This window comes from Chelonia mydas, chromosome 27 (assembly GCF_015237465.2).
Source record: "Chelonia mydas isolate rCheMyd1 chromosome 27, rCheMyd1.pri.v2, whole genome shotgun sequence".
In the NCBI taxonomy this organism is placed as follows: Eukaryota; Metazoa; Chordata; order Testudines; family Cheloniidae; genus Chelonia; species Chelonia mydas.
This window is the reverse complement of record NC_057860.1, coordinates 10225421-10248687: the sequence shown is the minus strand read 5'-3', so window position 1 is coordinate 10248687 and position 23267 is coordinate 10225421. Positions and strand designations below refer to the sequence as shown.

At 45.5% G+C, this 23267-nt stretch overlaps 1 protein-coding gene across 1 annotated transcript in view; it reads right to left on the bottom strand.

Moving 5' to 3' along the window:
* Positions 1 to 23267, bottom strand: part of SKAP1 (src kinase associated phosphoprotein 1) — a 229009-nt gene that overhangs the window by 168810 nt on the left and 36932 nt on the right. Inside the window, exon 4 of the mRNA XM_037887032.2 lies at positions 13883 to 13999. Coding sequence (XP_037742960.1) covers positions 13883 to 13999 — 117 coding nt within the window. The remainder of the gene's footprint in view (positions 1 to 13882; positions 14000 to 23267) is intronic.

Below are 23267 nucleotides of genomic sequence, written 5' to 3'. Positions count from 1 at the left end.
ACAGCTCACTTCATCGGATGCATACTGTGGAAAGCACAGAAGATCTTTTTATACACACAAACCATGAAAAAATGGGTGTTTACCACTACAAAAGGTTTTCTCTCCCCCCACCCCACTCTCCTGCTGGTAAGGAGAGTGATCACTTTAGATAAGCTATTACCAGCAGGAGAGTGGGGTGGGGGGAGAGAAAACCTTTTGTAGTGGTAAACACCCATTTTTTCATGGTTTGTGTGTATAAACAGATCTTCTGTGCTTTCCACAGTATGCATCCGATGAAGTGAGCTGTAGCTCACGAAAGCTCATGCTCAAATAAATTGGTTAGTCTCTAAGGTGCCACAAGTCCTCCTTTTCTTAAAACAAGGTGGTAATTCATTAGTTACCTGGCTATAGAATCTGACAGGCCTTCTTAGGTTAGCAAAGAGAGCCAAAGATTAAGCCATAGTCCATCCTGGCCAAACCAGTGCAATCAGCCAGCCAAGCTGTTACGGCCTCCATGGCTCAGACTCTCTCCCTTAGTCCCAGGTGCCAGCCCTGTCTCTCCGAATTCCAGCCCCTTGACACCTTTCTCCTTTGTTCTCCAGCTGGGTTCACACGTTCCATCTGCCCAGGTTTCCCGCTCTTAGACGTTGATTGTTTGGTCCTTGGGGGTCTCAAGGTCTCTCTCGATCCAGAATGGGTCAGTTTCAACTGGTTCTTTAGTGACCAGTTTATGCCACCCCAGACAGCTAGACAACGTACAGACCTCATCACTCCTGCTCCGCTCCAACAATGGAGTTAACCCCTTTTGCACCCATTGGAGAGCAATGCTAAGTACAGAAGGAAACAGACACGAAAGTCTTCATGAAAACGTTACAGAAAATTCACCCTTTGTCACACTTGGGCAAGTACTTAATCTCTTTGGGCCTGACCCAAGTCAAATGGAGTCTTTCCCTGGACCTCAGCAGGCTTGGATCACACGCCCTGTGCCTTGGTTCTCCAGCTGTAAAATGGAGTTCGTTCTTTCTTTCTCCTTCCCTTTGCCTGACTGGCCTATTTTGATTGTAAGCTCTCCTGGGCGGGGTCTGTTTCTTGCCCTGTGTTTGAACTGCACCCAACACAACAACTCAGCGGCTGCCAAAGTTCTACTGTAATAGAAACAACAGATATCAAGTGGGGTGGCACAAGGACACCTGAACGTTGCACCGTGAAGTTTGCCATTAACACCAGCTCGTCCGGTGGCCCAAGATAAACTCCAAAATGGATCACTGGTGGAGCGAGGTCCCCTTTTCTAACAAACAGTCTCCCTCCCACCAACAATCAAATCTCAAGGCTTCCTTGCAGGCAGGGTACTCAAGAACCAGTGGAATAGGAGCATCTTCACCCTGCTTAGTCAGGTGCCATTGTGAAGGTAACCGAGTTAGTCTTTGCAGCAACAATTTCTAGGCCCTCGGTGATGGGACTTTTCAAAGAGCTGATCTATCTGCCTGAAACATCCAGCTGACTTCATCTGCCAGAGTGTTTGTTAAACCTCAGGGGCCGGGGAGCAGGGGAAGAGCAGCATTTCACCAATGTCAAAGCTGCTCCTGCTCACCCCCTCCCTCCGCAAACAGAAAAGGCTCTAACCAAATCCAGAGAGCCATAAGCTCAGTAGCAAGAAATTATCCCATTGGCAAAGATTCTGTTCTTGTTGAGTAGCGACTCCTTTATCTCCCGGAGACAATCAACCTTCAGCCAGAGGAGTCTAACCTTAAAACCCCATAACTCAATTTAACGTAGTGTTAAAGTTTGGGGGAATATTTGTCAGTGCCGGCGGTGATACAATCAGGCTGAGGGGCCCTAGAACAAAGAGCAGCGGGTGAAGAGCATGTCACCTCGCTACCCATTCGTTTCCTTGATGAACAAGGAGCTATTAGCCAGAGCGAAAGCATTATCTAGGTGAAGGATGATACTGATTGTTTTAGCTACTCTTGCAAAGGCGGACGAGAGCATAAGGTCCCGGTGGCTTTTTGTAAGTCCCTGGTTGTGTTTCCCCCCCACCACCACCACGTGCGAGTCTGCGTGAGCTACCCTTCAAGAGCAACCCAAGATCAATTTGAGGCTCAGCTCGCTTCCAACCACCGTGGCCCTCACAGGGCTGAACAATTGAAGTTGGACGATTTTGAAAAACAAGTTCATCACCATAAGCCTCTAACAAAACGACTCGAAGACACGCACCAAATGGCCTCACGCAAAATGACAGCGACGAAACATCCAGCAGATCCTATTTACTTAAGCAAACCCACTGGCAGATACAATAGCTACAGGAGGAAGCTTGCTGGATGGAGTTGTACTTTGGTTCCTTGTGTTTAAGTGGAGAGACTCGATTGAGAGAAATAGGAGGAGAAAAAACAAAACAAAACCACAGGTGCAATTTCCCTACCGATCTCCCAGCCTCTGACACACTACCAGCTTAAGTCGATCTAACTTACGTTGCTCAGGGCACGGAGCGCCCACTGGCACCCAGCAGCAGCCAGCTCCCTTCCCTTCTCCCCGCAGTGCCTCCCGCCTGCCAGCAGCCCCACCAATCAATTTCTCCCCCTCCCTCCCAGCGCCTCCTGCAATCAGCTGTTCCGCGGCGTGCAGGAGGTGCCGGGGGGTGGGAAGGAGACGGAGGAATGGGGCGGAACTGGGTGGGAAGAGACGGGGCCTGGGGCTGAGTGGGGGTTGAGCATTCCCGGGAGAAAGGGGGAAGCCGGCACCTGTGGCTCAAGGATGTGGGGCGGGGGGGGGGAAGACACGCCCCGAGCGACGCAAGTGACAATGACCTAAGCGCTGTCCACACCAGTGCTATGCCAACAGGAGAGCGCTCTCCAGTCGGCATAAAGCGTCCTCACCAGACACGCTACAGCGGCGCCCCTGCGCCGACTGGCAACCTGCCCCCAGCGTTCCAAGGGTCTTCAGACTGTCAGCTCCTCGGGGCAGCGGCTGGGTTTACTTCTGAGCATTGTACAGTGCAGGGACCACCACTCAAGTGCAATAAGAGTAACGACAATTGTACCAATATTCTCCGTTGCCCCAATTCAACAAAGCACATACCTCAGTCCCACACTGAGGCTAATGGGATTTAGGCATGCGCTGAAGTGCTTTGCTGAACAGGGGCTTTTATCGGTGCCTAGATCATTTCATCTAATAGTAAATCTAGAAGTTCAGGGCTTGTTAAAATGTTTAGCATCTGATCCTGCAAACAGATACCACGTGTGCTTAACTCCACTCATGCGAGCAGTCCCGTCGCCTGCTCACGTGAGTAGAGTTATGCACTTGCTCCAGTGTTTGCAGGCAATGCTTAAAGTGATCTGAAAAAAAGGTGGGGGGGGGGAAGGGGGCATCTGTCTGGAAGCAGAAGCTTTAGTAGGAAAGAGCGTACATCAGCCATGCAGCTCTATTTTTATTCTTCTCATTTTTTTGGCTGGCCCTGCAACCCCTTGTGATCTGCGCCGTCCCGCCATTCCCCCCACCCGCCCCCCTTTAAGCTTTGTTTGCAGGATCAGGCTATTTTACACCAAGCATCATTCCATCTCTCTGCACAGGAGTCCTCCATACCAACTAAGGGCTTGTCCACACTGGATTTTTTTTTGCCACTCCAAACTCCTGCCCCACCAGCATAAAAACTAGACTTGCACCTTGGTTTCAGACAAAAACCACAGATACAGATATATCTGTTCTACATATAATGAGTTCTCAATGCACTGGCTGAAAGAATATATACATATACGCACACACACATACACACTAAAATATACTTTAAAATTCTTACTATGTTTATGCATTTATATATATTTTTAAATTGTAGGGCTTCTTCCGCATACAAGTAATTAAGAAATAACCAGATCACAATCCTACATTAAAAAAAAAAACAAAAACAAAAACCAAATCTGTCTCTACAGCCTGTATTTGCAAATTTCTAGTAAATATTACAGGGCATCCTTTGCCCTTTGGTCCCATTAAGGAATTCTGCATGCACAAGCTGAAAGAAAGATAAATCTTTTCATGCTTGGAAGCCGGGGTGGGGGGGGTGCTAGTTAAATCTTTACTGGATTTTCAATAACCTTGTAAGAAGTAACATCCCGAGCCTGATCGCTACAAATGCCAAGTGCTTTCAACTACCCACTGGCTTCACGTTAAGCATGTGCTTTCCTGAATCAAGGCCATCGTTCTAGTGAGAAGTCCTGGGATGATAGCCCTGGACATTTGCGTCCACCGTATAGCCAAAAGACAGACAACTCCACCCTTGACCTTGAGGTTCCAGCTGTATTATGTTCCAATTTCTAAAAAACTGGAACTAACTGGAAACGCCATGAAGTCCTTTAATGTAGGAAGCTTTAACTATTTATTATTCAAAAGCAGGAGAGATGCAAATTCCAACCATTTTGTTAACTTATATTTTCCCTTCTACTGGGCAGAATTCAGAGACACAAAGTATTTATCCCTTAGATTTACATATTCATGAATAAAAAGACCTTTAGGAAGAGGGTGTGTAAGTTATCCCGCCCCCCCGCGGCAACAGTAACTTGTGCACTGATAATTCACGTGTGTTTGACATGGCAAACATGCAATTTGCCACAAGAGAAAGCTCAATCTTTTGCCTTGACAGCTGCCACATCACATGAGAATAAGCTACATGATGGAGCAGCTTCTTAAAGGAACATGCACAGACTCATACTCACTCCAAAAATTTGAGGGATCAGTGCATTCCCCTATTTTTCAATTAACTTTAAACAGTGCTGACTTTTCAGTTTTCCTCCCTATTTTAAACAAACAAGGCTTCGGTGAAAGCAGCCTTGCAAAGCAATCATGGACATTTAGCCTAGGTACATAAATCTATTCACCTGGTCTTACCATGATAAGAAAGAAAAAAAGAAAAAAGCTGGTCCAAGAACTGCTCCTATGTAAATTCACTGTTTAAGCCACTATAAGGGAAAACAACATTTGCCTAACAACTTTTACGTGACAAATCATGTAAAATCAAGCTCCACGATTATGCAAACGACTCCAGCTCATATTTCCTTCAGCAGGTGTCTAGGTAACTGCACAGACACTGCTCTTTGGCATGAGGCACACACAGAACTGAACCTTGAAGAAAATTGTCCCAACGGTACAGAGAAATCCATAGAATTGTTAGTGCAAGAATCTTTAGTTTTAGTTCACAGAGTAGTTTCTAAACACTGCCACCCTGAAGATTTGAGTGAGTCTCTTTTCAGAGCCCAGGATGCCAGGGCAGCAAAATTCAGATCAATTTTACTGAGAGTTTCATTCGATTTGACATTATTCTTAAAATCCCAGCTCAATTACATGAGATGCTCAGCTTCCCTTTAAATTTTAGAAAGCGTTTCTGGCTTTCATGTTTGTGAACCCTACAAGGGCATGGAAACCAGAAGGTAAATAAAGAGAAGCCAAAACTGCTTATTTTGGCTTAAAAATCATGATTTTTAAGCCAATCTCATCATCTTTGAATACCTGGAGGTTGGCAACACTAGAAACAAACACTCCAAAAGATCGGTGTGGTTTTGATGTGGGAGTTGGGTCCAGTCCATCTCTTAGTGTGAAGAAGAATCATTAAGTCCCCCATAGAGAGCATAAGAGGGAGGCCTATTTACACTGTCAAAGTGGTACAGAGGGGTCTTAATGTAAAGGAGCATCAGACCTTCAGAGTTTATTTGAAAACCAGTGCTAGCTTGACATGCTTCAAGCACTTTACAATGAAAGCCCAACTTTCAACCTGGATTGAGGAAAACCATAACAGAATGCTCTCTCTAGGTACTAGGTGATGGCTCTTGCATTTTTTTTTTTTAAAAGGTAAAAACAACTAACCCTCTCTCTTTAGATTTTCAGGGCCAAGTTGCAAAGAGAATTCTCAAACTAGCCTCTAATGTACCCCAACTAAGCCCACAGTTCTGAGGGTGCAATCTACTGCCATCACAAACGACCGGATTTACACAGCCATCTGACCTGCTGAGGTAAACTGCACCCCCAATCAAGCAGAATTTAGATGGCTAAGGAACTATCCCTTGTGCCCGTGATTCATGACACCTGTCAGATCTCAAGCACAAAGCTGGGGTGGGGGTGGGGGTGGAAGGGTTATTTTGAAAATGCAGCCCTACCATATTTAGAGATGACTTTTAAAACAGACAAACTTTTAAAGTTGAAAACTTGGCGGTTTGAGCCTCATGGTTCCTTGTTCTCTTCGAACATCTGCCTAGGTTGTGATGTTGTTTCATCCATTTCTGGCAGCCTCTCTGGGATTCCACCCCACCCAATTAATTCTCAAGAGAAAGGTGAGCTAAGTCACTCCATGTAAAATATGGCTGACCCTTTTGACCGGAGAGGTGAGTGACCTAGGAACCGATCTGTACAACGTCAGAGACATTAATAGCACTAAGTTCAACAGTTCTCATGTTATGGCGCATTCCCACTAAGAAGGTGATAAAAAGGGACAGAATAAGCTCTGTAGCTTTAACAGTACATGAACTCCTTACAAACTGCCAAACAGCACTGGAAAACATTGGTTTATTTCGGCAAGTACTTCGTTGCCCGAATAATGGGCCTGATCCTGTGGTCCCTAACTCTGGCAAAACTCACGCTGAAATGCCGGCGTGGATCTGCTGGAGCAAGGACTGCAGGATCAGGCCCGATGTTATGGAAATGATACCCCTGCTTTTTAACCTGCTCATTTCCTGGCCTTGCATACACCAGGCTCAACATCAAAAAGGAAACTGACCAAGTGGAACTTTCTGTGTCAATTGCACTTGACAAGAAATCACATTTCCAGAACTTTTCACACTCTGTTTCAAAAGTACATTAACAGCAAGTTTATAATAATCCTTTCAAAAGAACAAAGAGGCTTTCCAGGCCTTTGGAGGACTGACGGATAATTGTTTCTGCCACCAGCCCACAAGAAAGAGGTAAAGCTTTGGAGTATTCAGGCAACAGGTTTTTACACACACCTGTGGACTTGATCTGTGGTGGAGCAGAGACCCTCACCCTCAGATGAAGTCCACTGGGTCTGCAGATGCTGAGCACCTCTGGGGGCAAAAAGAAAAACCAACAAAAACCAGGCTCCTATTTTGCAGAAAAATCTCAGGCTCTCCTGAATACACCTGAAATTCAACCGGAGTTGCATGCCTAACTCCCTTAGGTCCCTTTAAAAATCCAAGTCTAGAGCACTGGTAACAAGCCACACTGTGCCAGCTGTTGCAAACTGCAGGCCAGGTTCTAAACTCCGTAAGGCCGGTGGAATAACCCTGCTGAAATCAATGGACCCGCTCCAAGATTTACAGTAGTTCAACTGAGGTGAGAATCTGGTCAAATAACTATCACCTTAAAAAAAAAAAAGACAACAATTAACATTTTTGGTCTGGAAAATGTTTGTCTGCTCATCACATTCATCAGAACTGGAAGAGACACTACAGAAGACACTGATTTGCAAAGCTCGCTTTGTGATCCTCTGTTATTCATCGACACCACGCTATTGGGCCAGATTCATTGCTGGTATAAGCCTGCTGAACTCAAAAGGAGCGACACCAGAGATGAACTTCGGCTCATTTTGCCTGAGCACTGTTTTCCCTTCACACCACAACTCCTAAAAAAACAACCACCAAAAAACCCACAACAACTCAGACTGAAGTTTGGGGTGGGCTGATGAGGGGCTACCTTTCAATAAGATCACGCTGCAAGAAGCAACCCTAGTTTACTCCATAGCCCATTATTTGCATCCACAGCTCAAACCGATTTCTGAGTTTAATAGCTACCACAAAATGCGCACTCAACGTTATTTTCTTTCACCACAAGAGGGGGCTGCAGAACTCTCATCTCTTTTGTGATCCACAAAACCCCCCAGTTAACGGCTGCTTTATAGTCAACTACAAGGCAAGGCATTAAGCGATTAATACACATATGTATGCCCACATGTGTCAAAAAAAAGATGCATGCCTATCCAAATACCAGACACACATGTCCATGTGCCTCTTAAAAATCTGCGTACATGCTGGGTTTTTAAAACAAGTCAACCCACTTTCACAGAAAGGTTCAACAGTTCAGAAAACATTTTTTTTAATAATAAAAAAAAAGCTATAGAAAATATGGAAACAGAACAGATGCAAGGACTGGAAAACGAGACACCCAAGAAATGGCTAAGGGAACTAAACGTACATAAATTAGAACAGCAAACACTCCAGGGACAAGCACACAGGGTCTCAAAATACCTTCAAAGAGGAAACAATGTAAATGAAAGGAATTATTCAGGGGCTGGAATTCACCTGTGTGCAGAAGGCCATCAAAAGGCCTACAGTGACTGAACAAAAAGAGTCAATGAACTTCTAAAAGAGAATGGGCAATTTTCCGCTGGATTCCAAGGAGCGTTCTCCAGGGTCTCCTTTCTGAGGAGGACTACTCACAAGCAGAAATTGCTGCCTATCCCCCCCAAAAACTCCTTGCAATTTTATATCTTGCAAGGCAATGGAAATCAGAGAGGGAATTCCCTGCAGTAGGCAAGGGGATTGCAAAAGTGCCACCAGAGAAAAACTGGTTTGTAAACTGAGGAAACTAGTTACAAGACTTAAAAAAAAGAAAAAAAAAATTAGAACTCTTGACTAGATACAATGGTCTGAATTAGACTATTCCCTGCAATGAGCTCTGCAGTGGCAGACTCCCGCACCCAGGCAGAACTCCACTGAAGTCAATGGGCTCCAGGCAGGCCCAAGGGGCCACCCACACAAATCTGTGGTCTAGGAGATAGTGCACTGGCTTGGGAGTCAGGAGACCCAGAGTCTATTCACCAGCTTTGCCACCGACCTGCTATGTGGCCCTGGTCTCTTCCCCTCCGTGCTGTGGTTTTCCCTGCCATCCTTTGTCTTGTCTATTTACATTGTAAGCCCTTTGGGGTAGGAATTGTCTCTTGGTATATGAATGTACAGCACCCTAATCTCAGCTGGACCCTCTGGACACAACTGTCATAAAAAAAAGATTATAAATAGGCTACATCTCATTTGCTGGACCAGAGCTTCAGACTAAAAGCAGAAACTTGGTGTGTGTAGCAGGGATCTCCATAATACTTTTCATGCTCTTTTTAAAAAACAAACAAACAAAAACCCCTCAGTTGTTGTCCATTTGCATTTTACTCCCCCAAATCATACTAAAGAATAACGTCGCCTGCCCAACGGCGTTTGTCGAAATCAAAGCCATTTTTAAAGTTGCAGGTTAAAAAAAGGCAGAGGAAGCTTTCTCAGAGAGTTGGGTTTTTGTTGTGTTTCAAAGGCAAAAACACCCACTAAAAACCAACCAGTTGTGTGTTTAAACAAGGAAATAATTTAGAATAAAGAGAAACAACTTGTAAATCTGTTGGGCCAAATTTCTCTGCTAGTGTAAATGGGTTAAATTCAGTTAAAGTCAAGAGAGCTGTGATCACTTATAGCAGCAGAGAAGTTGCCCAACATGTGGAATTTATGTATCAGATGTTTTGCCATTACACACACACAAATATACATTCTATAAAGACATTTATATTCAGCATAATGTCAAAACAAGACCAGATGTGATATGAAAGGCACTGTAGTCCGGTGGATAAAGGTACGGGACTAGAAGTCAAGCTGAAATCTATTTCCCCAGCTCCATCACTGACTCGCTGTTTGACTTTGACTTACTTCTTTCCCTGGCCTTAGTTTCCCCATCTGTAAAACAAGGATACACCTGCTTCCCCCACCATTTTAAAGCCCTGTGAGATGGAAGGGTGAAAAGCAAGATAAATAGAAAATATTAATGAGACAAATGCATACCTCCAAGTTCTGGCATCTATTTAATTTACACTGAACTTAAAATTAAATTGCTGGACTCTGGCAAATGAAGTGAACTACCAGTCTGAAAAGAAAACATGTTAAAAAAAAATCGTGAAGTGGTAGGAGTAGAATACATTACATGGAAAGCGTCTCCCCAGAAATACTTATCATTATAATAGTAGTTAGCACTTATATAGTGCTTCACAGCCTCCAAGCGCTGTACAAACATTAGCTTCTTAATCACTCATTAGGGATGATCCAAAACAACACTGTCGTGGCTCATTGCATAAAGTCATCCCCAACTTGCAGAATTGCTTCTCCTATCACGCTCCATGTTCTAGAGACTAGAGAAGTTTAAAGGTTCCGCAGCTTATTGGAAAGTTTGGTACAAGTGGGGCTAGACAGCTCAAGAGCCAACAGCCAGAGGCACACGTCCCACCCCCTTCTCCACATTGTAGATTGGGAAGCAGAGCACACCAACACCTTCGCTAAGCAGGAAGAACCTCCTGCCTTGATAGCCTCCAGTTAGCAAGTCTGGAAATGCAAGAAGAAGGGATGAGGTGGTCTTTAGTTGCCTATGCAGGGTTTGTGCCTCTGTGAATGCATCCTCCAATTCTTGCAAGAGGGGGCTAGAAGATGCACGGTGGCCACTAGGTCATGGAATGGTGGCACAGCCAGACAGATGAAGGTGGTCTTGGAACCTGCCAGTCCAGAGCCTCCCAGGGGTAGGTCTACACGATAAGCTTTAATCTAGCTAGTATGGGCACCAATAGTAGGGCCGACGTGGTGGCACAGGCTAGCAACCAAAGGATGTACCCAACTCCCCTGCAGGATTGTACTTTGGTTGGTACTCCATGCTGCCATGTCTACACTACCCTGGTTGCCCATGTTAGCCAGATGACAGCTAGCAGGGATATGCCTACCTGTGCTACAATCACACCGTCACTCGCAGTGTAGACATACCTCATTTGTTGCCCAAGTTGGGTGAGCTATTCCCCAGGTACGAACCACCCACCCTCTGTGTTTGACGAGAAGTAGTTTATAGTGACTTTGTATTACAGTTGCATCTAGGGCCCATGGCAGCGAACCTCTCAGCCCAGGTCAAGAGGCTTGGGCTAGTGGGGCTTGCACTAGCCCTCTAGCTGTAGATCGGGCTGGAGCTCACACTTTGAAGCCCACTCCCCTCCAGGCTTCAGAGCCTATGCTGCAGCTTCAAAGTGCTGTCTACACAGCTATTTGTACAAAATTTTCTCAACCTGAATGGGGAGGTTAGCTGCTGCAGGCAGTATAGACATGAGTCTAGAGGCCTCATTTGAGAATAGGGCCCCCCACGTTCGCTGCGTTTGTATAGCAACTTGAGTTGCTGCCCTGGAGAACTTATGGTCTAAATAGCCAAGACAGACCTGGTGTGAGAGGGGAAATAGGGGAACGGAAAGGTAAAGGGTCGCATTTTCAAAAGTGCCTAAATCCCATTTTCAAACGTGACTTCTTGAGTCTCACTCAAAGCCAAGGGGACTTTGGAAAATTTCACCTGAAGCCACTTGCCCACAGTCACACAGCAAATCCATGTCCAAAGTGGGTCTGGAACCCCGTGTCCTGGGTCATAGTCCAGCACCCTAAGCAGCAGATTATGTTGCTTCCTGAATCCAGCCAGCACTCTGCAGCATCGCGCTCTCCAGACAGAAGCAATCCGAGGTGTTGCAATACCCCCACCTCTAGAGATCCACAGAGACTCTTCACCAGGCCTTAAAGATGCCACCTCTAAACATCGTCACTATGGTGGTGTAACACTTAGCCATAGTCTTTAAGCAGCCCTGTTATCCCGCTGGGAAGCTGAGTAATTGCAACTATCCCTCTATATCAAGAGAGGTTACCAAGGGATCTCCTTTGTATCTATTCCTGGTAAAGGTCTGGCAGGAGTCCCTCTTGACTGGCTCCAACTAGGTACATCAAGGAGCCAGTGTGGTTTCAAAGCAGGATGTGGCACCACTAACATCATCTTTGCTCTCCTCCACATCCTGGAAAAAGGCATGTGGGACAATGCCAACCTCTATGCAAAGCTACTGATCTAAAACAAGAGCCTTGACAGTATTAACAAAGGCGCATTGTGGCAACTCCTCAAGAAATACAGCTACCCAGACGAGTGGGTGAGTCATCCATTTGTCCCACCTGGATACGTTCGGAAGGATCAATTGCAGCAGGGCCCTTCCTGAGCCCTCTCAGATCAGGACATGGATCAAACATCATGGGGGCAGGGGGGTCCGCTCCCCTATTTGCTGAAGTCACCAACAATTCACAGGCAAGGGTCTAGAGCCAATCGTTCATGTCGGAGGATGAAACTAAAACACCGCTCAACTTCTTATCCAAAAATATAGACCTGCTGCTGCTCTTACTGCCCAGCTACACAGGAAGTCCAAGAACGGGTAACTCATTCTAACGTAGCAGCGGTTAGTTTGGTCTCAATGCCAGGATAAAAAAATAAAATTAATAATAATTCTCTTGCCAATTCTCCACGTGGGCATCCCTGCGCTAAGTCTGAAATTTTCAAGCGTCTGAAAGTTCCAGAGGTGGCAAATCTTTAAATACCTTGGGAGAGTTATTTCAAATCAGGCCCTTTAGGGCTGCCCAAAATCACCCCTCAAAGTTAGCAAAGCAACCCTCTCCTCCCCACCCTCCCCTGTTTGTGAACGCTTAATAAATGTGCCTGGAGAAACCACAGATTTCATGAAGAGATCGCTCTCGTCATCAGGAGGCTATGCCCAGGTCTTCACACCCTTCGATGCCCATTTAATCTGGTATCCATTATCTAGGTCGTATCCCCCTTCATCCATGCTGTACATAGGTGTGTTTTGTATCTAAAAAGGTAGAGTTTCTTAACACACACATGATATGAACAGAACCTAAACTCCATGTCTGTTACTCATGATGGTGATCCTCTACAATTATTGGTGAGCGACTGAACCAATCCGGTCTCCAGTCCATGTAACAAACCCATTCATTTTATGGCCCAGGCCAGTAGAAACTGTAGATATGCATAGCATCCCACATTGCACAACGAGGCTAATGCCACAGATGTTATCCGTGCTTATGAGCTCACCCCAAATAAAAGACGATCCATTATCTTATTATGCGCAGGAAGGTGGAGGAGCCAGGAATGGAAAATCAGGAGGTATGTGGGCAGATGGGAATGAAGCCCTGGAAAATTAAGCAGGAAGGAGAAACCTAAGAGAGTGAGGGAAAAAATGAGGGAGTTTAAGGAAGAGGAGGAAATGAAAGATCTGGAAGTGGAGTATCAGGAGACCAAAAATCAATCAGCCTTCAGTGAGATTACACCAGAGATGTCTACGGACACGGAAGTTAGACTAGAGTGAGCTACACTGTATAGTGCTTTGAGTTCAGTGGCATGTCACGTGTTTCTCACGGCTAAGCTGCCCACTTGCAAGCGGAGACAAGCGTTACTGAAACTTTTACACGGGGGATGCTCCTGTGCAAAGAGTAATGCTCTAGCACTGCTTCTGTAGGGTCTCAAATGAATGCGTGCTCAGCCTCTGCATTACAGCTCATCCGCAAAAGATCAGCCTGAAGCATCTCTGCATTTCCCTGAAGAGGGTGTCCAAGATTTTCAAACATGAGTAGTGAGTGTGGATGCCCAAACTGAGACACGCAAGGGGGCCTGATTTTCAGAAGGCAGGCGCTCAGCGCTTTCGGAAGCTCAGGGCCCGTTAAGATGTCTCAAATTGGGCAACCAAAAAAAGATGAGGCACCCAAAATCACTCCAACTTTTGAAATCCATAGGCCACTGGGTCACGTTCTGCTCTGCTTCGCCACTTGAAATCTGGAGCACAACAGAAACCGTTTGGTTTATACTCATGCAACTGGTGTGTTGATTTGCCCCTTTCATTTTAGAAGGTACCACATGTATTCAGTACAACTTACCCTGGTTGATAAAGCAGCTAGTCCTCAACAGAGAGAGAATACCCATCAACAATGACAGCATATAAAGTTAGAGAGGGAAGAGGGTGGAAAATATACCAGATTCAGGCTATCCCTCCAAACACTACACAACAAAGGATTGCGGGAAATTGAGACGCTCTTACCGTCATCCTGGTAATCTGATGCAAGTGACGCATCTGACACAGTGGAAGGGACGAAGCTCCAGCTCTGGTTGTCATCAAAGCTGTCCTGTCCGAAGTAAGCATCAGCCTGATCCCCTCCTGGAAAGGGAAGAGAAGAGGGGAAGAAGTGGATTGATTTTAGTAGAAAGCAACACACACTCCTAGCCTCACCCCAGCTCCTATGGCCTATGCTGGAAATTATCCCCTGCTGCTCCCAACTATCTTCTGGCCACTGCCAAATTCCAAAGGACTTCAGAAGACGCCAGATCAGACTGTGGGAACAAAGAGGTACATCCTCTGGTTGATGCATGACGACATTTATGGGGACTGTGTTTGGGTGCATGCATGCCCCCAAAAGCATCCATATTGGATGCATATCACTCTGGTACCTGCAGAACGTAGAAGCAGTAGGTAGGGAAGGTCTGTCTTGTAGCTAAAGACTGGGAGTCAAAATACCGGATTTCTAGCCCCAGCTCTGCTATGGCCTCACTGCACCACATTTGGAAAAGTAAATGTTCCCCTTCAGTGCTTTAATTTCCCCAGTTTACAGATGAGGATTATAGCACCTACTTCACAGGGACGTTTAGACCTTTAATGCTTATATAGAAGACTTTGAATCTCAAAAAAGAGGTGCGAGAAAAAAAAATTAAACACATTATAGATCTACTACCAGAACTGGCAGAATACCATATGCAAATGAAGTGAAGCAAAATATTTGTGTGTGGGTGCAACAGAGTGCTTGTATATTAGATTCTAAGCGGACTGTCCATTAGGGGCTTTGCTATTGATGGCGATTTTATATGGAGAGCTCTCAGATACCACGGTGATGGGCGGCAGTATAAAACTGTAAGATAGATGGTGCTGTAACAGGCCTCTGTAGAAGGAAGATGCTGAAAACCACAGACAGAAGCTGAAGAGTCACGGAAACAGAGAGACAGAGACAGAGAGTGTGTGTGTGTGTGTGTGTGTGTGTGTGTGTGTGTGTGTGTGTGTGTGTGTGTGTGTGTGTGTGTGTACACGTACACACAAAGGACAAAAAGACAGCTGCTCAATTCATTCAACACACGCCAAACAATGAGAAGGGGTTTTTCAACTGATTTTAATATGAACTCAAAACACTAAATTGTTAAAAACAAGACCATGTACATTTATCTCAGCAAACTACGGAGAGATTTGTGCCCGGCGATTTTAAACCAAGCGATGAAACAGCATCGAGGGGTTTGGGAAGGAGAGGTGTGCACACATGCACAAATCAGCAGCTGAAGAAAAAAAATAAAATCATATTCAGCATTTACATGGCAGTTTGTATTCCAATAATCCTCAAACACCCACAGGTCTCATCCCACATGTTCATAGATGGGAAAACTGAGGCACAGAGAAATTAAAGTCAAAATTTTCCAAAGCACTCAGCACCAACATTCACAATCAGATCTTCAAGGGTGCCCAGGTCCCTTTCAAACACCAAAATAAGGGGCCAAATCCCCCCCTCCCCCCAAGAGAGAATTTAGCCTATTGGGTTCTGTGCTCTTTTGAAAATCTGACCCAGGAGTGTCCCACTGGGAGCTGAGCACTTTGGAACACCTGGCTGCCATTGTGGGTGCTGGGCACTTGAAAAATTGCACTCTTGAAACTTTGACCCCATGTCAGAAGGATCAGCATCACTGGTGGGATTAGAACTCAGGAGTTCCTGGCTCCCAGACCTCTGTTCAAGCCACTAGAGGGTTCAGGCAAGAGCCACAAGAATGATTAGAAAACTTGAGTGTTAAGAATGTTATACAGTGTTAGACTTGAGAAGCTCAATCTATTTAGCTTAACACAGAGAATGTTAAGGGGTGACTTGATCACAGTCCATTAAGTATCAACAAATATTTGACAACGGGCTTTTCAATCTAGCAGACAAAGGCATAAGATGATGCAGTGGCTGGAAGTTGAAGCTAGACAAATTCAGACCGGAAATAAGCTGTAAATTTTTAACAGTGCAGTAAATTAACCACTGGAACATTTTACCAAGGGTCACGGTGCTGTCTTCATCACTGGCAACTTTTAAATCAAGAGGGGATGTTTTTCTAAGAGATATGATCTAGTTCACACTGGGATTTAACTCAGGGCCTGTGTTATACAGGAGGTCAGACTAGACAATCACAGGGGTCCTTTCTCGCCTTAAAAATCTAGGCAAACCCATCTCTTTTTCTATTTGCTATTAAGAGCTATAAAATAGTACACAGTTGCTACATCTTTGGCCATTCCTACTTCCTGACATACCTTCTGTCAGTCCTACATCCGCGTGTTTTCAATGCTCAGAAAGTGGCGAGCGAATTCAAAACAGGGACCAAAAACCGCCCCACAACTGCACAAGGATGCTGTCCTGCTTTTAGGATTTGCAGTGTTTATTGGCTCAGAGACCGTAATACTCTACCAGGGAGAAACTGCATGACAGAGGTTGCAGGACTCAGAACACAAACTGGTAGACTGTTTATTTACCTTTCTCATATACCAAATACTGGCCAGACACTAAACAGAGGTGGTGTGGTCTATCGGTTAGAGGCAGGAGATTGGATTCTCTTTCTAACATGCCACCGGTTGAATGACCTTGTGCAAGTCACTTTATCATTCAGCTGCCCCGCGCTTGCCCATTTTAGTACCATGCTTTGAAACCCTGGGATAAGAAGGCACTACCGATACTCAAGCGTTAAAAGAGAACAGGTTAAATATTGCTACCGAGCAGTAACATCACGTAGTTCCAGGCAGAGCACAACCACTGAGAGTTTATTCTAACAAGAAATCTTCCTAAACACTGCAGTGGAACAAAGCCGGTGATTCACATCGCTGCAGAGACACAGTGAATATGCCACTACGGTTAAGCCCACAGATCTGTTAAAAGAACGGTTCCTTTCAACCAAGCCGAAATACTCTATTTTTTTAAAAAAAAGGCTGCTGAAACAATCACCAAGGTAACAGGTGTTCTCTTATAATGAGATACAGGTGTAGCATCATGGTGATAACGAGCAAACTGTTTACGGTTTGCAAATACCGAAAGGGAGCATAGCCGCGTGAGCTAGGTTCATTGGAAATGAACGTACCATGCATCACTGCAGTAAGCCATTTGCAAAAACAAGGGCTTAATCCTGATGCTTACTCACAGGGATAGTCCCGTATAAATGATGGGGTCTACCAGCACAAGGAAGGACTGCCTGCATGAACAAGGGCTGCAAGATCAGGCTATGGGGCTGCCACAGGAAGACATGTTTTTTGCATAACGTTTAACAGACGTGTGTTGTATTATGAGGTATCATACAGAGGGGGTGTTGCTAGACACACATCGTTCCTTGTTACGTTCACAAACAGGAATATACACCAGATTTTCACATGCATGTGCAAACAGGGCCGTACCGCACAATTACCTAGTCACAAATCTGTATGGGCTTAGTTGGATATATAGCTGGACAGATCCAATGGGGTCCGGATCGCTAGATGTTACCGTAATACCAGCCAACAAAGACGCAAAGCCAGGCTTGCCTTTCACGTTAATGTCTCCTAGTTTGTTTTTGAGAATATTTTCACATCTTGTGTTGAGATTCAAAAGGACAAAACACACATCACTGCCTTGAGGGGGTGGGGGGTAAGCCACTTCCTCTTTCTGTTTGGATTTGCATTAGGAGAGTAAAGTTCTTGCACTTTAACTCACTTCTCCGTCGAGTTTATGAAGCAGCAACAGCTAGTTGAGTCCAAGCAGGGGGGAAAAAAACAAAACAAAACAAAAAACAACACCTAACAACTTGTCAGGGGCCAAGCTATTGTTCCTGAATGAAGAAAAAACTCATTAGCCTTTAATGAAGAAACAGGGAATAAAAACCAAATAGCACAGAAATCCCAGCAAATAATTACCGTGCACCTGACACAGAGCTGCTCTATCTTTCTACCCAAACCCTCAGTAAAATTCCCCAACTTATCACTCTTTGGAGCATGAACCAAAGTAAGTCGGACTCGGAGGGAAAGAACAATAGGGACACTGTGGGCTGTCGTTTCCTGCAGCAGGTCCCATGGTGCAGCATTTGGCTGCGCTGAATATACTAAATACTGTACCTTGCCTCCGATTCTTATTGGGAGGGTGGGGGGGGAGAAAAGGAACAAATTGCTCCAGCGATTAGCTGGCTTACATTTTACACAGCTGCTGTGTCTTCTGCAGCAACACAAAGAGAGGCCCAAAGGTGTGATGGGTGATTAATGGAGAGATCGTTCTTTGTGCATATTGATTCTAAGCAGACCGCGGTGGGGAAAGATCCTCTCTCCGGCAACTTGTAGCATCACTGGCGGGAGAGCGAACGGTGCTGGCAAGCTCGAATTGTGGAGGCCCCAGATAGAAGCATGTGTCAGTTTGGGTTGCTATCAATTATGTCGAGTCCCCACTTGACAGCAGGCGGCCCTCACCTAGACCTGGCATTTACTGAGACACAGTATCTGGCAGACCCTCCGGGCTCAGTGTGAATGAAGGTCGATAGGTTTTTAACTGGTCGTATTAGGACAGGCCCTGAAAGAGACATGCATGATCGTATGCCCTGGGGCTTGAGCCCGCATGGCGCGGGGACCGAAAGTACTGAGTGAACATGTGCAGAATAGAAACAACAATGAGCAGGGACCGTGGAGGGGCCCAGCACAGTGTTGTTAAAATGCTGCCATGCAGCCACCATGTCATCGCTGCCTGGGAGCAGGATGGAGGCCTACAGGAAGCGTCTAGCTAGCCACCTCATTGGGGAATGCACCAAAGCTATTGTCTCCCCAGCCAAAGAGTAAACAAGCATAAGACTTCAGCGTACGCCTGGTACTTTGCTTTCCTGGGTCCCACGTATAACCTCTACTTGCACGGGAGCACAACCAATTCGGGCATCCCACTGCAAACTGTGTGCTCTAGTGGATGAGAGGGCCCTGGACTGGAAGCCAGGAGACCTATGCCCTCAGCCCGGCTTTGTTCCATCTTGCTGGGGAAGCGCCTCTGTTGCTCAGTTTCCCTATCTGTAAAACGTGGGCAAGACTTGCCCTGCTTTGAGAGCTACAGACCAAAAGCACCGAGTGTTGCTGTTCGGACTTCGGGATTCAAGGCCTTGCTGGTGTGGGCCCAGGTGAAGAGAAAGAAAAAGCAGAGCAGAACCGGGGAGAGAAGTTTTTAAAGCTATACTTGTCTGAGGTATAAAAAGCCAAGCTGATGCCTTTTGGCACGTGCGGGAAGAGGACCAGGCTGATTTATCTTCTAAAGGCGTGAAAGGGTTTCACAGTGAAAAACGCATTCAGATCTACAGTAGATTGGTAAGGGAGTTCCGATTAAAGCTGGTTTCCCCTTCAGTGAAGGTCTTTATCTGCGTACCTGGAGTTTCATTAAGCGTCTTTTTAGGAGAGAAGAAAATCAACACTAACCAAATTCTGTTTATGCTTTTATGATGGACTAGCACACGCCAGAGGAAGTAAAAATCCCTGACTCCAGTTAATATTCAAGTGCCTGTAGGAAACAAAATTCCTGCTTTAAAACTAATGAGTCCTCAGGATCACACTACAAATAAAGGTCTCTGATCCAAATCCCATCTGCCTTTCATGCTCGACAGTGTTAATATCTCCAGATTTTCAGGGACTAATTTAGCAGTAATGCACTTCCCAGAGCAGAGCTGTGGAAATATCAATACTATGGCTTAATATCCCTTATTACAATCACTCCCCTAAATTATGGAGTATCACGTGGAAATACATCAGCACAGACGCACCCACATATGTAAATGTTATTCACACGTCAATATATTATAGCTTTGCATTTGCAATGCTGAAGCTTAGGCTCAGCTGACATTGCCATTATAAATTATATACCTTTTTAAACACACTTATATACTAGAAAATGTACGATGTTTCCCACTCAACATCTTAGAGGCTTCGTCAGCTCCTAAATACCCTTTTGGATTTGCGTGGTTAGCTCTTCTGATTAACGTGTGAGTAGTGGAAGTCTGGTGTGGGTTTTTTTTATTGCTGAGATCCACAATGCTGTTTTACACCTCTATTCACAGGCATTTCTAGGGGCGCGACATAAAAATTGAAAGTTACGTTACATCTACCTGCAAATTTGGCCCTTGCCGCTTCTTTGGCTATTGTAGATTACTCTGTAGGTCCCTTATAAATGCTCCTCTTTTCTCCGGCCCTACCAATGACAGAGCTATTTAAGGATTTAATTAAATTCTAATAATTAGGACTTCTGATCTCAATCTCAAAACACTTCATCCAGCTTCATAAATATTCTCATTTCCCAGATAGCGGAGAAGATGAGGCAGACCGTTAAATAACTTACTCAGGGCAACGCAGTTGAGCCAGCGGCCGACTAGAACCCATATATCTCACCCTACTGACTGGACAGTAGCGCCTTCCTGTATTAAAGTCAAATGCAACTCAAGACATCCCTCACACAGGATTTGGCGGGCCAGAAGCATATTCAATCCAAGACTAATTCTGTTCAGCCGGTACCCAGGTTGCTAATCACATGTAGTAAAAGCAAATTAATGGGCTACTAAAATGCCATGAACGTTTAAAACATCCAGAAAGTGGAAAAAACACAAACTTCGGACTTATTATTTTCCAGAATGTTCATTGCTACGATGCCTGGGAATTCTGTAACTGGAGGGCAGCCCTGTTGAATATTCATGAGGCAAGAGGCAACTCTTCCATGACTGATTTGCAGACTTAAGTGCTAGCCAATTAAAAAAAAGTTCTCTTATAGACTGGGTTCTTCCGTGCTGCAATGGTCATGTATGGCCAGTAGGGTGAGCTGCAGCGTGCAGCATCATCTTAGGTAGCAAAAAAGGAACCAATAAGGGGGGCGGAGGGGAGGGGGGGTGGAAGACAGTGGACAAGATTTTAACCCCTTCAGAGCCTGATTATGAATGCCAGGAAGTTTGTTGCTTTCTTTTAAAGTCAAACAGCGATTGGGCACACTTCATAAAGCAAACTGTAGCCCTCCGAGGAGGAAATCCCAGCCCTGCATATGGGACACAAAATCCACCTCTGTTATCTGCCAACACATCCAAATCAGAGGGTCTGGATAGTTACTGGATCAAAGGCTATTCTAGTGTTGCCATCTGAAAGAGCGGAACGTGGGCAAAATAAAAATTCAATGACAAGGCTCAGAACAGGCGGGGGTTAAAATTCCCTCTCTGTCACATGGCCAAGACACACGCTTGACGACTAAATAAAACCGAACGCTAAAACCTGGAAGTTATTGATTTGTCAGGTCTTCTCTTTCCGGTTTCCCACATGATCTCCCTCAGGGCTTGTGTACACTTAAAATACTACAGTGGCATGGCTAAACCACACCGCTAAAGCACTTCAGTGTAGACACTACCTACACCGATAGGAAGGGTTCTCCCATCAGTGTAGATAATCCACCTTGGTTTAACAACAGTGCTCAGGGGTGTGGATTTTTCACACATGTCTGAGTGACAAAGCTGGGTTGGCTGAACTTTTTAGCATAGGCCAGACCTCATCCCCTACTGCCCCTGCACGTAATAGCATTAAGAAGTTTAATCTTGCTGCAGGCATCGAGGGTGACCAGACAGCAAGTGTGAAAAATCGGGACGGGGGTGGGGGGTAATAGGCGCCTATATAAGACAAAGTATCAGGACTGTTCCTATAAAATCAGGACATCTGGTCACCTTAACGGATGCTCAAATCAACCTTCCCATATTTGTTTGTTTGGGGTATTTCTTATTTTCAATACAAAAAAAAAAAAAAAAAAGAAGACAAGAAATTTGTAACTGCAGCCTTTGTTTGCCAAGCTAATTAACTAAACATCCAGGGCAGCTCTGTAACTGGAAAAGGCCCGTATGGCCAAAAGTCTCAGGGCATCATAATAAAAAAAACAAACTAACCCTCAATAGCTATACTTCATCTTTCCACAAGCACAGATTGCTCCTCCAACTCCATTCCTCAGCTGAATTCCTGGCTCAGTTTCCCCTCTCCTCTTCTTTCCCCAATTCTGCCTTCCTCCTAATCTTCCCATTCCCGTAGTTTCTTCCCCAGAGCTCTTCTGTTTTGCAACCTTTCACGCCGTCCCCTAAAGCCAGTGCATACCCTGCCTCTCAAGTGGGTAGCAGTTCCACAGAACAGCTGCCCGACAGGGGAAGCTCACATCAGCCCTGCTAAGAGACTGTGAAACCCTGCAAAGCAGAAGATTCCCATGGGATATAAACAAGTAAAACCAAGGGATTTTATTCTTCAGTTTATGACACATTAAGGACACCGATGAAGGGCAAAAAAAGAGTTCGAGGCAAACTAAATGGCTCAAACGGTCTTCTAATAATTTTGTATTTCTATCCACTAATAAATTAAGCCTCACAACACCCTTAATAGGCATTATTCTCATTTTATAGAAGGGAGACTGAGGCACGAGGAGGTAGGGGGACTTGCTCAAGGTCAGACGGAGAGGGTATGTCTACACTGCGATAAAAAAAGCCGGCACCAAGCCTTGAGTTGCAGGGCTATCAAATTGCAGTGTAGATGTTTGGGTTTGCACTGCAGCCCAGAGGCCCCGCAAAGGCGGGGGGGGGGGGGGATGGAGGGGGAGGAGAGAAGGGTCCCAGAGCCTAGGCTTCAGCCCAAGCCCGAACATCTACATTGCAACTTCGTAGGCCTGCAGCTCAAGTCACCTGATCCCGGGCCAGCCACGGGTCTTTTATTGCAGTGTAGAGGTATCCTGAGGCAGCGGGAGAGTCGGGTAGAGAACTCAAATCTCCTGACTCCTGACCCAGTACACAGATCGTGTTCACTTCCCTTGAACCAAACCGCACTTTTCAGGTTCAGCTCATGAGACCTTGCTTACATCTGTTTTTCCTTCCCTCTCTAGCTCACTGACTCCCCACCACCTGCCTATGATCTATTTGGCATTCAGCACTCGCCCCCACCTTCACAGAAGAGCCCAGTCAAATCAGTACTAGCCCCTGCATGGCTACCCAGAATGCCCGCATACTCGAGGATTTGGATTCCCCCGATTGGAAAGGGTAGAAGGCCAGTGATTCCGACAGCGCATGAAAAGGATCCCTCTGGAGAGGGACACTTCTGAGAGCCAGCACAAAACTAGAGACAGACTTGACCCGTCAACAGGTCCCATACGGCTTCCCACACCTCATCAACAAGCAGCTCGTCTATGGACGCTGGCTTGGTTTGTCTTTTGGAAGAGGGTTCTACGGGAAAGGGGGTGAAAATGGGATTTTGGGAGGGGATTCCAGGTTTACTGTCACAAATTTCCATTGTTTCCTTCTTCTGCATCATCTTTAGTAACAACGGTTCTGCAGGCCAACATATGTCTTGAGTTACATCCATGCAATGCCCCCGTTGTCAGTGT